Source organism: Lithobates pipiens, unplaced genomic scaffold (genome assembly GCF_037356315.1).
Source record: "Lithobates pipiens isolate NorthernLeopardFrog02 unplaced genomic scaffold, aLitPip1_a1.2 Scaffold_16, whole genome shotgun sequence".
Lineage (NCBI taxonomy): Eukaryota > Metazoa > Chordata > Amphibia > Anura > Ranidae > Lithobates > Lithobates pipiens.
The window spans coordinates 502,478,233-502,492,502 of NW_027507748.1; the positions used below are offsets into that span (position 1 = coordinate 502,478,233).

General features: G+C 45.4%; 1 protein-coding gene across 1 annotated transcript in view; it reads right to left on the reverse strand.

Annotated features, from left to right (window-relative positions):
* The window catches only part of KLF5 (KLF transcription factor 5), a 33,841-nt gene extending 24,167 nt beyond the window's left edge, over window positions 1-9,674 (reverse strand). Inside the window, exons 1-2 of the mRNA XM_077483122.1 lie at window positions 9,359-9,674; window positions 4,114-4,966 (exon numbers count right to left, since the gene is read on the reverse strand). Of these exons, the coding sequence (XP_077339248.1) occupies window positions 4,114-4,966; window positions 9,359-9,547 (1,042 nt within the window). The 5' untranslated portion in view covers window positions 9,548-9,674. The remainder of the gene's footprint in view (window positions 1-4,113; window positions 4,967-9,358) is intronic.
* Window positions 9,675-14,270: the final 4,596 nt, after the last annotated feature.

The following is a 14,270-nucleotide window of genomic DNA, read 5'->3' on the forward strand; positions in this document are numbered from 1 at the left end:
AACTAAATATGATCAATCCCAGCACAGAAACCTGAGGGACCCCACTACCCACCTCTGACTATTTCGAATACTCCCCATTTATCACCATCCTCTGAACTCACCCTTGTAGCCAGTTTTCAATGCATGTACTCACCTTATGGCCCATGCCAACTGACCTTATTTTGTACAGTAAACGTTTATAAGGAACTGTGTCAAATGCTTTTGCAAAATCTAGATACACCACGTCTACGTGCCTTCCTTTATCTAGATGGCAACTCACCCCCTCATAGTAGGTTAATTGATTGGTCTGGCAAGAACAATTCTTCATGATTTCATGCCGATTACTGCTAATGATACAGTTCTTGTTACTAAAATCTTGTATATAGTCCCTTATCATCCCTTCCAAGAGTTTACATACTATTGATGTTAGGCTATTTGGTCTGTAATTCCCAGGGATGTATTTTGGGCCCTTTTTAAATATTGGTGCTACATTGGCTTTTCTCCAATCACCTGGTACCATTCCAGTCAGTAGACTGTCAGTAAAATTAGGAACAATGGTCTGGCAATTACTTGACTGAGTTCCCTAAGTACCCTTGGATGCAAGCCATCTGGTCCCGGTGATTTATTAATGTTACGTTTCCCAAGTCTAATTTTAATTCTGTCCTCTGTTAACCATGGAGGTGCTTCCTATGATATGTCATAAGGATAAACACTGCAGTTTTGGTTACTGAAGCCCCTTGATTCCCTCGTGAAGACCAAGGAGAAGAAAAAATTCAATACCTTTGCCATCTCCCCATCCTTTGTAACCAGATGTCCTTCCTCGTTCTTTATGGGGCCCAATATGGTCTGTCCTCCCATTTTTACTGTTTACATACTTAAAGAATTTCTTGGGATTTTTTTGCTCTCCTCCGCTGTGTCTTTTGTGTTCTATCCTAGCCGTCCTAATGACACGCTTACATTTCTTGTTGCATTCTTTATAAAGTCTGAATGCTGATGATGATCCCTCAACCTTGTATTTTTTGAAGGCCTTCTCCTTTGCTTTTATATGCATTTTTACATTGGAATTAAGCCATCTGGGACTTTCGTTCGCTCTTTTAAATGCATTACCCAATGTGATGCATTGGCTAATGCCCTTATTTAATATGTAAACCCATCTCTCCTCTGTGTTCTTTGTTCCTAAGATTTTATCCCAATTCATGCCTTCTAACAAGGTTCGTAGTTTAGGGAATTTGGCTCTTTTGAAATTCAGTGTCTTGTATTCAGTGTATTCCCCTTATGTTTCCTATTCGTGTGATTTATACTGAAGCCAATTGGACTGTGATCACTGTTTCCTAAATTGCCCCGTATTTCCACATCCATGATCAGGTCTGTATTGTTGGTAATGAGTAGATCCAGAAACGCTTTATTTCTAGTTGGTGCGTCTACCACCTGAACCATTAAAAATTGCCTGCAAGACATTTAGGAACTGGTGAGCCTTAGACGAATGCATGGTTCCCTCCGCCCAGTCTATGTCTGGATAATTAAAATCCCCCATTATGACAACACTTCCCATCCTTGCTGCTAATCCAGCTTGTGATAGGAGATCCGTCTCCCTCTCCTCCCTCAGGTTAGGGGGCCTATAGCATACGCACAGTATTACTTTCTCCTTAGCTTCATCCCTTTGGAGCTCTACCCATAAGGATTCCACCTCCTCCCTAGCTCCCTTAGTGATGTCATCTCTCACATTCACTTCTACATTATTCTTGATATATAGGTATCCATACCCCTATTAGTGTCATCTCACTGCACATTATATATGTCCTAAATAGTATCAAGCCATAGCCAGACATTGCTTATGCCAGGATACAGTGGGGTCTGAGGACACAGTTAAAGCAGATGTGAACCTTAAATGAATGACATTTAGTTTGCTAAAGCATTGTGTATCCCTAACACTGACATATTTATTCTATAATAAAATACAATTTTCTCCTAGTTTTCATCTTTTGTTGCATCACAGTTCCTGTAGCCACATCTATCCTGGCTGCATGGAATTTCTGATTGCAGCAAGTTTTTTGATGGTGACACAGTGCAATGTGCATTCAGACAGCCATTGTTGTCTCCATCAGAAGCCTGTGTGATAGGATAGCAACACAGGAACACAACTGGGAGAGAGTTGTCACCAAAAAAAAAAAAAAAAGGACTTGCACAAAGACCTTTGCATGATAAACAGGCATTTTTTTATGAAAACTAGAGTCAGAAATATGGAAACCACTTTTCTAACTACAATAAAACATTAGAGATTAGACAAAGGTTCTAGTTTACGTGAACTCTAACTGACAGACTGCCAAGAGTGGGGTGCCTACATGTGCACTTCACTTTAAAAAAAAAAATGCGCAGGCAGCTTTTTACGGCAGAAGAGACATGCTATGTCTCTTCTGCAATGAAACAAACATGCTTGTCTGTTCATAGTCTTCTATTAAATGTACACTAAAATGCGCATTCAAGGCTCAGCATACATTCTCAGCACAGTGACTATGTGCTGGGATAAATGAGTCTTGTGCGCATGCTTGGGTGTCATGGCATCCTCAAGAGGCCAAAACCCCAACACTTGGAAGAAGCCTGAGGAAAAGAAGTTAGCAGCTGACAACGCATCCAGCAGTTACATTGCTGGACTGGAGGTCAGTGTTTTACAGACTGTAGTTCCAGTTTAATGGAGAACTAAACTCTCCAATGCTTTACGGCCAAGGATGGTGCCATCTTAGCCTCTAGATTGACTGGTGACATTCTGCTACACAGCTATATCACCAGCCCTCGGCAGGCTTGGAAGTTCACTTGAGACCTAACTAAAGCACACTAGCAACTGTGACATGAAATATAGTATTATCCATCCATCCATTGCCACAGCCTCCCTATGGTGCTCTCATCTGCAGTTGCATGCTGGTCTCTTGCAAGTACAATGCAATCTTAATAGCCCTGCATTGTACAAGATGATGTAGAAAGACCGTCCACAGACTGAAGCTTTGATGTGGAAGAGAACAGGGCTAGAGCCTGCCAGACTGAGGGATAGATTAAGTATTACACCTTCTACCGCCATCCCTAGACTAAACTAGCAATCAACTGTTCCAGTGCACAATTAAATGTTCTTGCAGGGTTGGGTATCGGTGGCACTGAAAGGCTACATTTTGTCTAATTTCCTAAATTCAGCTTTAAATCAGTGAGCTTATTTCTGTTTTAATGTAACAACCTCAGTTAAGATACTTAAGTCTAGCTCTTCAGAGATCCCATGGAATACAATAGCATCACAGGGTGTGTCCCCAAACCCCTTCCACGACTTTTTTTTTTTTTTTTTTTTTTATAGGAAGGACTGCACTGTGTAAAATTAAGTGAACATCATCTTCAAACAAAAATAGTTTTAAAACCAATTCCACAACATTGAAATAGAGAAAAGGTTCCAATATCAAAATATATATTTTTTTTTACCTGGAGAGAAATGATAAATTCAACCGTGAAGCTGTCATCTTCTCTTGCTGTTCCCAATCAGTGATGAGCTCCAGCATGTTAGGACTAGGATCTGAACCCATGTGTGCACGTTTATTGGGTAGCTGTCACCTGTATGGGCCAATCATCTACAGCTGGGGCAATCCCCACTCTGCAGCCACGTGTATACACGCCCCTCGTATATGTAGGGCTGTGCCATGGCAATGCCCAGCTGCAGAAGACTGTACAGATGACAACTTCCTTGTGGGCATGGATCCTGGTCCAAACACACCCAAGCTCATCACTATTCCCAAGGTGCTAATCAGACAATGAGGATAGTAAGTTCTGAGGCAAGTGCAAAGTAAGATGTGAGAGCCAATAAAGGGCTTATGCGCATGGCCATGTCTGGCCGCATAGCATAAATTCTGGTGTGTCTCCCTGCCAGGGAGCCCACATGTGCTGTGTACAGTCGCCTTTGGAAGTCAATAGCTGTACATGGCTATGCACCTGACATGGCCCTATTCATGAGCCCCAAGGAGGCAAAGGTTTAACTTTACTCATCTCATACGAGAAATGAAATTAATAGTTTAGAGAAGAATCCTTTACTCATAGTGTGTAAATAACATACAACAGTCTCATATTATCTTAGTATGTTTTAAACTACAAGCTCCATCTTACCAGGATAATCACAATAGTGAATTCGTCTTTTCTCCAAGTCTGGATTGTTTCTGCGGTTGTAGCGAACAGACTGAATGGTAGCGGGTGACATTTGAACTGGAGTAGTTAAGGCGGGATTGTGTATGGCCATTTTGGAAGCAATGGTGGCTGCGTAAGAAGGTGGTGGATTTAAGCTCTGGAGCAGCTCTGCTTGCCGATCTGGGCTACCAGGTTCTGAGCTGGGAGGGGAAGGTGGAAAGTAGGTCCCTTCTTGCTGTTGCATGAACTGCCCATGCATATTATAGGAACACTGGGGAATGCCCTGAAATCCCTTCATTGCAGTCTGTGTTACAGGGGTGGGGAGTGTGTTGAATCCTCCAGTTAGTTCTGTAGACAAGGAAGCATTGCTCATAGTGTCCATCACCCCTGCCTGGTTTGTGGAACTCAGGTCCATATCTGACGAACTCAACAATTGATAAAGCTGACCATGCTGGTGGTTGATGGGGATCTGGATTTCTGGCGATGGCATCTCTTGTTTAATGTAAATGTTATTTAGATCTGTGTTCTGGTGGTTGCTGAAGATGCTGGTGAATTCTGGAAGAGGCTGAGTGGCCACTTGTTCGCTCTGCTGGCTGAAAGGAGGTTCCGTCTTAATGTGGGTGACTGTAGGCCTCTGAGCCTTGTACAAGTTTGTTCTGAGATGAGTGATGTCTGGGAGGAAGACATTCATGTTGATACTGTAAGGCATTCCATCGCTGTCACTGAAGAACTGATCAATACCCGATGCACTGTCCCTCCTGTATTTTTTCTGCTCTTGGATCATGCAAACTGAAGCTGCGTGAGGTGAAAGATACTTATCCATTTCGTATCTAGTCTGCAGATGAAAGAAGAAGAACATCAATTATTTACAGGTACTGACAATTAAAATAACATGCTGCGTGTCAATTATATTCCACTTATAAGCAAATGTTGTCACGAGTATAACTGATACATGTCTTTCTTTCTTCTCAGGACACATCCCATTGGGACAGTTTGAAAATATATAAAAAAAAAAAAAAAAATGAAAAAAAAAAACAAAAAAAAAAAAAACGCAAGCTGGATGGACCACAGCAAATTTTTGTTTGGAAGAGCCACCTAGAAAAACTGGGGTACTGTACATGGCAGCTGACACTAAATGACAGTCAAACATTACGTTCCCTTTTCTCCCAGGGCAGAAGAAATAAAATAAAAGTAACATATATGAAGTATAAAGTAAAAGGATAAATAAGATGGGTGGTACAGTGGTTGGTATTTCTGCCTTGTAGCACTGGGGTCCCTGGTTTGAATCTCAGTGAGGACACCAACTGCATGGAGTTTGCATGTTCTGCCTGTGCTTGTGTGGGTTTCCTCCAACACTCCAAGAACATCCTGGTAGGTATTTTGGCCCTGGTGTGTATGAGATAGGGACTTTAGATTGTAATCTCCCTAAGGGCAGGTGCTGATGGGAATGTACACTGCTGTGTAAATTGACAGTGCTATATAAATACTTATAATAAATAAAAACATTTAAAAAAAGATATACGACTTGCGTATTCTTTATCTCTTTCAATAAAAGTTGAATAAAAAAAAAAAAAGATATAATTTTGACCTCATAACTCTCCAGACTGATAGTAATAACATTGTTTGACCGCCCCAGGTCCAGCATGAACTGCTTCGTTCTCAAAAAATAAAAAATAAAATAAAAAATGCTAATTGTGTAAGGTGAAGTAATCTTTGCCTATGCTGTATAGTGTGTGTGATATATATATATATATATATATATATATATATATATATATATATATATATACACACACACACACAAATATATATATTCTGTGTCCAGATACATATCAAGCAGATCTGCCGATCACAAGTGGTGCATTGTAGGCCGTGGGTGGCTGCAGGCTGATATTACCAGTACAGTCATCAGAAAAACATTTATCATGTACTCTTCAATGGACAAATGCTACATTCCCCCTTGCACTGTAAAATCTGTCATTCCTAATCCCCTCAGCAGACTCCAAAATGAATCAGCTGACAAATGGAAAACAAGTGTAAGAATTCACTGGGAATCAGCATGGAGGGGGAAGACGTCTCTTCCAAAAAAACAGAACACTCGCCGCTCCTGTTTGAAAGTGTTCAACAGAAGGGAGTTACACAGCGTGGTGTGGAGTCAGAGCATGCACATTTCATAATGATAGGAAAACACACTGTATGGGCAACACCAGTTATACTTCTCCTACGTCTCACTGCTATATCATGAGTTGGATCCTGGGAAAGGGGAGAGAGGGGGTGATAGAACAAGGGGGGGTAGAGAGTAAGACAGGAGAGATAGAAACAGCAAGAATGGGGGGGGGGGTGGAGAGAGAGAGAGAGAGAGAAATAAAGAGAGAAAGAAAGAGAAAGGAGGAAAGAAAGAGAAAGGAGGAAAGAAAGAGAAAGGAGGAAAGAAAGAGAAAGGAGGAAAGAAAGAGAAAGGAGGAAAGAAAGACCTAAAACTACATAGAGGGATCTTTACTGTAAGAGTGGCAAGGATGTGGAATTCCCTTCCACAGGCGGTGATCTCAGCGGGGAGCATTGATAGTTTCAAGAAACTCTAAGCCCTTGTACACGCGGTCGGAAATTCTGACGGAAAATGTCCGATCGGACCATGTTGTCGGATAATCTGACCGTGTGTGGGCTCCATCTGACTTTTTCCATCAGAATGTCCGACCAACAAAGTTTGAGAGCTAGATATATTAAATTTTCCAACAACATGATCCGATCGGACTTTGTCCGATCGTTTGTAGAGAATTTCGATCGGACAAAGTGCTACGCATGCTCAGATCAAATTACGAGACAAAAGCTATTGGCTACTAGGTTGAACGTAGGCCCGTCATCACATTCTGAACGATCTGATTTTCCGACAACTTTGTCCGACCGTGTGTATGCAACACCAATTTCGGACAAAATCTGTCTGAAAAAATCTGACGGATTTTGTGGTCGGAATTTCTGACCGTGTGTACAAGGGCTTAGATAAGCACCTGAACAACCACAACATACAGGGATATACAATGTAATACTGACATATAATCACACACATAGGTTGGACTTGATTGACTTGTGTCTTTTTTCAACCTCACCTACTATGTAACTATATAAAGAGAAAGAGGGAAAGAAAAAGAAAGGGGGAAAAGAAAGAGAAAGAGGGAAAGAAAAAGAAAGGGGGAAAAGAAAGAGAAAGGGGGAAAGAAAAGCTCTTCATGCACACAGGACATTTCGCCATCTCCCCTAGGCTCCTTTCCTCCTGGTCACAGTGTTTTGGCAGAAGAAAAAAAAAGCACCTGACGCTTGTAAGCGCGTGGATGTGAAATCATTTAATTGGGCAGAAAAATCGTTTATCCTGGCCACTGAAATGAATTAACACCCAAGAGCTAAAAATGTACCTAGCATTAATGTATGCAAGTGTTTTTCTGGCAAAGTGGTGCTGCCCCTCTATGCACTGGATGTGGGTTTTTTTCCTGCCTGTAAATGCCTATGTGTGCGTGGACACATAAGATAACATGTATGGGGCATTTATAGGCAGAAGAACATGTCAGATGCCTCTAACAACCATATTAAAAATGTCCAGTGTGCATAAATCCAAAGAAAGAATGAGAGGGAGAGATAAAGAAAGAGAGAGAAAGGAAGACATAATGTAACAATAATAATAATACTAATAAAAAAGAGAGAATGTAACAATTCTAATAATAAATACACACACATACCCCTTGCATCGGTAATAAAGAGGCACACGTATACAATATATATACACACACACGTGGGAATGTTCCCCTGTATTGTTCTATTACCCCCCGGTGTGTGATGTGTATAGGAGATCCCCCCATACACAGTCCGGGCACAGGGCGCACACTTTGCGGTCAGTGTGGATTTAGCACGGCCAGCTGTTGTGTGTGTGGGGGGGGGGGGGGGGGTGATAGGCGGCCAGTTGCTCCCCGGGCAGTGTAACTGGATGAGTATGGGGGAGATCGCTCCATGTCACCTATATGATAATATAGGAGACTGGTGCAGAGGTGATGGGTGTATAGGTGATCGGTATAGAGGAGATCGGCGTATAGGAGATCGGTGCTTAGGGGATCGGTATAGAGGAGATCGGTTTATAAGAGATATGTTTATAGGAGGCCGGTGCTTAGGGGATCGGTATAGAGGAGATCGGTGTACAGGGAATGAGATCGATGTACAGGAGATCGATGTATAGGAGACCGGTGCACAGGGGATCAGTATAGAGGTGATCGGTGTATAGGGGATCGGTATAGAGGAGATCGATGTACAGGAGATCGATGCATAGGAGATCGGTGCACAGGGGATCAGTATAGAGGTGATCGGTGTATAGGGGATCGGTATAGAGGAGATCGATGTACAGGAGATCGATGCATAGGAGATCGGTGCACAGGGGATCAGTATAGAGGTGATCGGTATAGAGGAGATCGGTGTATAGGAGATCGGTGTACAGGAGATCGATGCATAGGAGATCGGTGTATAGGGGATCAGTATAGAGGAGATCGGTGTGCATGAGATGGGTGTAGAAGGGAGGGGATCGGTGTGTAGGAGATCGGTGCACAGGGGGTCAGTATTGAGGAGATCGGTATATAGGAGATCGGTGTACAGGAGATCGATGTACATGAGATCGGTGTATAGGGGATCGGTGTATAGGGGATCGGTATACAGGAGATCGGCGCACAGGGGGTGGGTGTGCATGAGATCGGTGTACAGGGGATCGTGTACAGGAGATTGGAGAACAAGAAATCGGTGCACTGGGAATGGGTGTGCATGAGATCGGTGTATAGGGGATCGGTGTACATGAGATCGGTGCACAAGGGATGGTGCATGAGATCGGTGTACAGGGGATCGGTGTACAGGGGATGGGTGCACATGAGATCGGTGCACATGAGATCGGTGCACAGGGGATCGGTGCACAGGGGATCGGTGCACAGGAGATCGGTGCACAGGGGATCGGTGTATAGGGGATCGGTGCACAGGGGATGGGTGCACATGAGATCGGTGCACAGGGGATCGGTGCACAGGGGATCGGTGCATAGGGGATCGGTGCATAGGGGATCGGTGCACAGGAGATCGGTGCACAGGAGATCGGTGCACAGGGGATCGGTGTATAGGGGATCGGTGCACAGGGGATGGGTGTGCATGAGATGGGTGTAGAAGGTAGGGGGTCGGGCTGTGCACCTGATGCCCAGGCTCTGTCCCTTACCTGTGCCATGTCCTCGGGTAATAGCCGGGAACTCTTGTGCATGTCCTCTGGGAAGATGGCTCCCCCGGAGGAGGGATCCCCTCTATTGGGCGGTTGCCCCCCATTCCCAAGCACAGGTTTGAGTTGTGTGAAGACAGGTTCGTCCAGGCGCCCCATCCTACTACTCATGGTGAGCACCGTGGTGGCCATAGTGTGAGTCCAGCTAGTCCAGCAAAGTTGGAGGAGGGCGAGACCGCCGCGGGCCGGGAGAAGAAGCGATAGAGCAGTGTGGAGCGGGCTGCTGTCAGCGGATCGGTGATGCTACCTGTACAGGGTGTGTGTGCCACTTTATTCCGGGGCCGGACACGGGGCGGGGCTCCCATACCGCCCCGGCCAATCTGCTGCGAGGGGAGGGGCAGCGCTGTGTGGGTGTGAGGTGGATGGGGAGGGTGGAGGGCGGCAATAGACCCGGGATCGCTTGAACTGACAGCTCAGGATCCAGGGAGGATTATTATTGTTATTATCAGCTGTACACATGGAGAACACGGCACAGAGCTGATATAAGGAGGAGAGGCAACTCCACATTATACACACTGAGAGCAATCTACAGCTGGCTACAGTAACCAATCAGCTTCGAGCTTCAGCGTGTTTAGTTAAGTATTGAAAATGAAAACTAGCAGCTGATTGGATGCAATGTACAGCTGCCTCAAACGCTAAATTGTTCCTCAGACAATAGACACATAGGAGGACACAGAGCTGCTACTACACAGAAACAGGGACAGAGTAAAGTCACAGAAGGGATCAGGACACACACCTAGGAAAATCACATGTTCTAGAAAAATAAGGCACCTACAGAACACAGACATAGATATACGATAGTACAATCACATACAGATCCTAGGACATAGAGTTCCTCTAGAGGACAGCACATATAGAATACACATATGGAGCTGCTATACAGACACAGCAATAATAGGTTGCTCTTTTCATTTCTATAAATCACCCCGTGCTGGCAGCACCCTGGAGAGCAGGACCGCTGCACTGACACGCCCCCTGCACACTGCTCCAATCAACAGCATTGTAGGGGGGGGCGTGTCACTGCTTGTGTGTGAGCACAGCAGTCCGACTCTCCAAGGTGCTGCCAGCACAGGGTGTGTTGAAATGTAGGTATTTCAATATTTACACACTTACATTTGTCCAGCCTGAAGCAATGTAAGTATGTATCATACTCATCAGATCCCCATTGAAGCTGGAAGTCACAGTAGTAGACACCAGTGCTACAGCGATCTCCACTTTATTCTGAGTTCCATGCTGAACAGTTGCCCTACTGCATAGGAAGTTATTCACTCAGCATGGGCATCATCCAGGGAACACTTTGTATTGCCTCAATGAATACAACAAATTCACTGATTGGACAAGATAAAAGGGCAGGGGCAGTGATATCACAATCTCCACCTTGTCCAAACAGAGAACGCTTTTCATTTATTGAGGACATGCAAAATGTTCATTGAACGGCACCCATGCAGAGCAGATGACCTCCTGTGTTCAGAATGCAGCAGCACAGTCACTCAGCACAGGATCTGGAAACTATTGGTGATAAGACCTACTACCGTGATTTCCAACTACCACAGAGATCCAACAGGTTTGGCACATACTGGCCCCATTCACACCTGAGCATTTTGTAGCTTGAAGCCTGAAGCTACCAAACGCTTGAGGGGAAAAAATCCATTATTCTCTACAGAGATGGTTCACATCTCCACTCCAAGTCGCCTGAAGCCGCACGCCTGAAGCTCAAACAAGTTCTGGACCCTCTTTTGTCGCTCGAATCGGGCAGATTTGGGTTTTTTTGAGCAGGAAGCAGATGGCAAAATCTAAAAACATAGTAACAAATGATGAAAGAGATGATAATTTTTCCTATTGGCTAAAAAAACAAAATGCCAAAGCTCAAAACCGCCGGAAAACGCTGTATGCAAACGCGCAAATACGCGTGACAAAATAACAAAAAACACTCAAAAATGCTACGCTCTAGGCTCCATTCACACCTGAGCATAGCGTTTTCAGGCAGAAAATCACGTGATTTTTGCGATTTGCTGCGATTTTGTGCAGGGCAAAAGGTCACCAATGTAAAAAAAACAAAAAAAAAACGCCAAAATCTGCCTAAAATAAAGGTTCCAGATCTTGTTTGAGCCTTAGGTGTTTTGGAGTGGAGATGTGAACCATCTCCATAGGGAATCATTTTTTTTTTTTCTCCCTCCAGTGTTTTGTAGCTTCAAGCTACACAATGCTCAGGTGTGAATGGGGCCTTACATTGTTCCAAGCTGGACTGATGTTAGAATGCAAAAATTGCCATACCTAAACTCAAGCTTTAACCTTTGCCATAGCACTTGGAGAAAACTCTGCTACACAGAATGAATACTCAGATCTTGATGAGAATGGGACCCACAATGCTGGACATTATAGAGCTAACTGAACCCTGTTCAGATCTGTGATCACAGTGTTAAAGAGGAAGTAAACCCTTCCAAACAACTTGGACCTATAGGTAAGCCTAGATTAAGGCTTACCTGTAGGTCCAAGCAATATCTCCTAAACCTATATGGTTTAGGAGATATTTGCTCGAAAATGGGCACCGCTGTCTACGGCGCATGCGCCGTAGACAGCGGCGCGCAGGCGCACTAAATGCGGCAAATCCAAGAATGGATTTGCCTAATTTGTCGACTCCCGTGCGCATGCGCGGGAGTGACGTCATCGCGGCTGCGCCGCTGTGATTCGTCGGAGCTGCGAGACGCCACCAGCAACATGGATGCGGCAGACTACAGGGGACAGCGGCGACTTCGCTGGCTCCTGTGTCAGGTAAGTGACACATAATGAGCTACTATGCGATGCATAGTAGTCCATTATGCTTTACCTTTGCAGGGAAAAAAAGAGGAAGTAAACCCATTAGGGTTTACTTCCTCTTTAAAGAGGAGCACCGGCCTCTCCAAAACAGTTAAAAGTCAGCAGCTACAAATACAATAGATCTGAACCTAAGTGTGAGTGGGTACCTGTCAAAACCAGATATCCCCCAATAAGTGCCAAATGTGACAGTGGAGGGGGGGTGCAAAGAAGCAGAACTTCCCTTTATGGGTGACGTTACGTTATGGTGGAGTCTTCCATCATCGACTTCCTTTGCAACTCTACAGTATCATGTGACTGAAAGCTAAAGACCTCAAGGGAAGCTGATGTTGGAAGAAATGAAGGTGTGTCACAATATACAATGCCTTATACCAAGGCTTTTTTAATCACTGCAATACCATGGCATACACAAGAAAAGGTCTGGACAGCTTCACTCCCATAATTTTTAAAGCATCTTTATTTAATTATAAATGTCCATTAAGGCAGCCAAAAAGTACACACAGAGGACAGAGAATGAAGTTAACATGTTTCACATTTGTGGACTTTCTCAAGACCTGAGGTTTTGAGAAAGCACAGCAATTGTGAAACACGTTAACCTCTCTCACTCTTCCCTGTGTGTACATTTTGGAGGTTTTAATGGACATTTTTTGATTCAAAAAGATGATGCTTCGAAGATTTATGCCGCGCACACACGGTCGAACTGTATGACGTACTTAGTCTGGCGGAAAGTACGCCAGACTGTCCGTCGGAATTTCCGAACGGGCTACTTGTACACACACTTTTTGAGTGGACTAATACGGCGTACTAAGTCCACCGTACTATCCGCCCTACTTTTGAAATGAACGGACTCGCCCACACACACGGAGGAAAGTGACCAACCCATGTGACATAAAGCCATGTGACACCGCCCCTTGTCCCTATATAAGTGGCCGCGCAGCACGGCCCTGGCATTGTGGCTGGAGAGAGCGTCGAGTCAACATCTCCTGGAGGAGAAGAAGAACGGAAGGCGGCGGCGACAGAAGACCGGGCCACCGCCTGTAAAAGAGCTATAAGAAGGCGCGGTGGCCCGGCAGAAGAACCGAAGAGGGGGACAAGACCCCCGAAGTCGGGAGAAGAGGCCGGCGGCGTGGAAGAAAGCCGGACTCCTCCGCTAGCAAAAGAGCTACAAGAAGATAGCAGAGGAGTCCGGCGAGAAGACCCCCGAAGACAAAAGACCCCCGGAGCTGTGCAATAAAGTATTTTATCTCATGTGTTGTGTTTTTTTTTGTACTTTTATTTTACAGGTGAATGGGTAGGGGTACATTGTACCCCATACTCATTCACATAGGGTGGGGGGCCGGTATCCGGGGGCCCCCTTATTAAAGGGGGCTCCCGGATTCCGATAAGCCCCCCGTCCGCAGACCCCGACAACCAACGGCCAGGGTTGTCGGGAAGAGGCCCTTGTCCTCATCAACATGGGGACAAGGTGCTTTGGGGTACTCATCAACATGGGGACAAGGCACCCCCCCATGTTGAGGGCGCGCGGTCTGGTACGGCTGGTCTGGTACGGCTGGTCTGGTACGGCTCAGGAGGGGGGGGGCGCTCGCTCGCCCCCCTTTCCTGGCCGGCCGGGTAGCGTGCTCGAACAAGGGTCTGTTGTGGACTTGGGGGGGACCCCCACGCCGATTTTTTTCGGCGTTGGGGTTCCCCTTTAAGTCCATACCAGGCGGCGGGGCCAGCGACGTCTGCTTCGCGGGCCCCACCTGCCTGGAGACGCGCTCGAAATGAGCGGACTTTTCTCCGGGTGGGAGTCCGCTCATTTCAAAAGTACGGCGGACTGGCATACACACGGCCGGATTGTCCGCCGAAATGCGAGTACGACGGACAGAATTTCGAAAAAAACGAAATTCTTAGTACGCCGGACTGCACGCTGAAAAAGTCCGCTGAAGCCCACACACGAGAGGACTGTCCGCTGAATTGTGTTTCGGCGGACTAAGTACGCCATACAGTCCGCGCGTGTGTACGCGGCATAAGGGAGTGCAGCTGTCTGGACCTTTTCTTG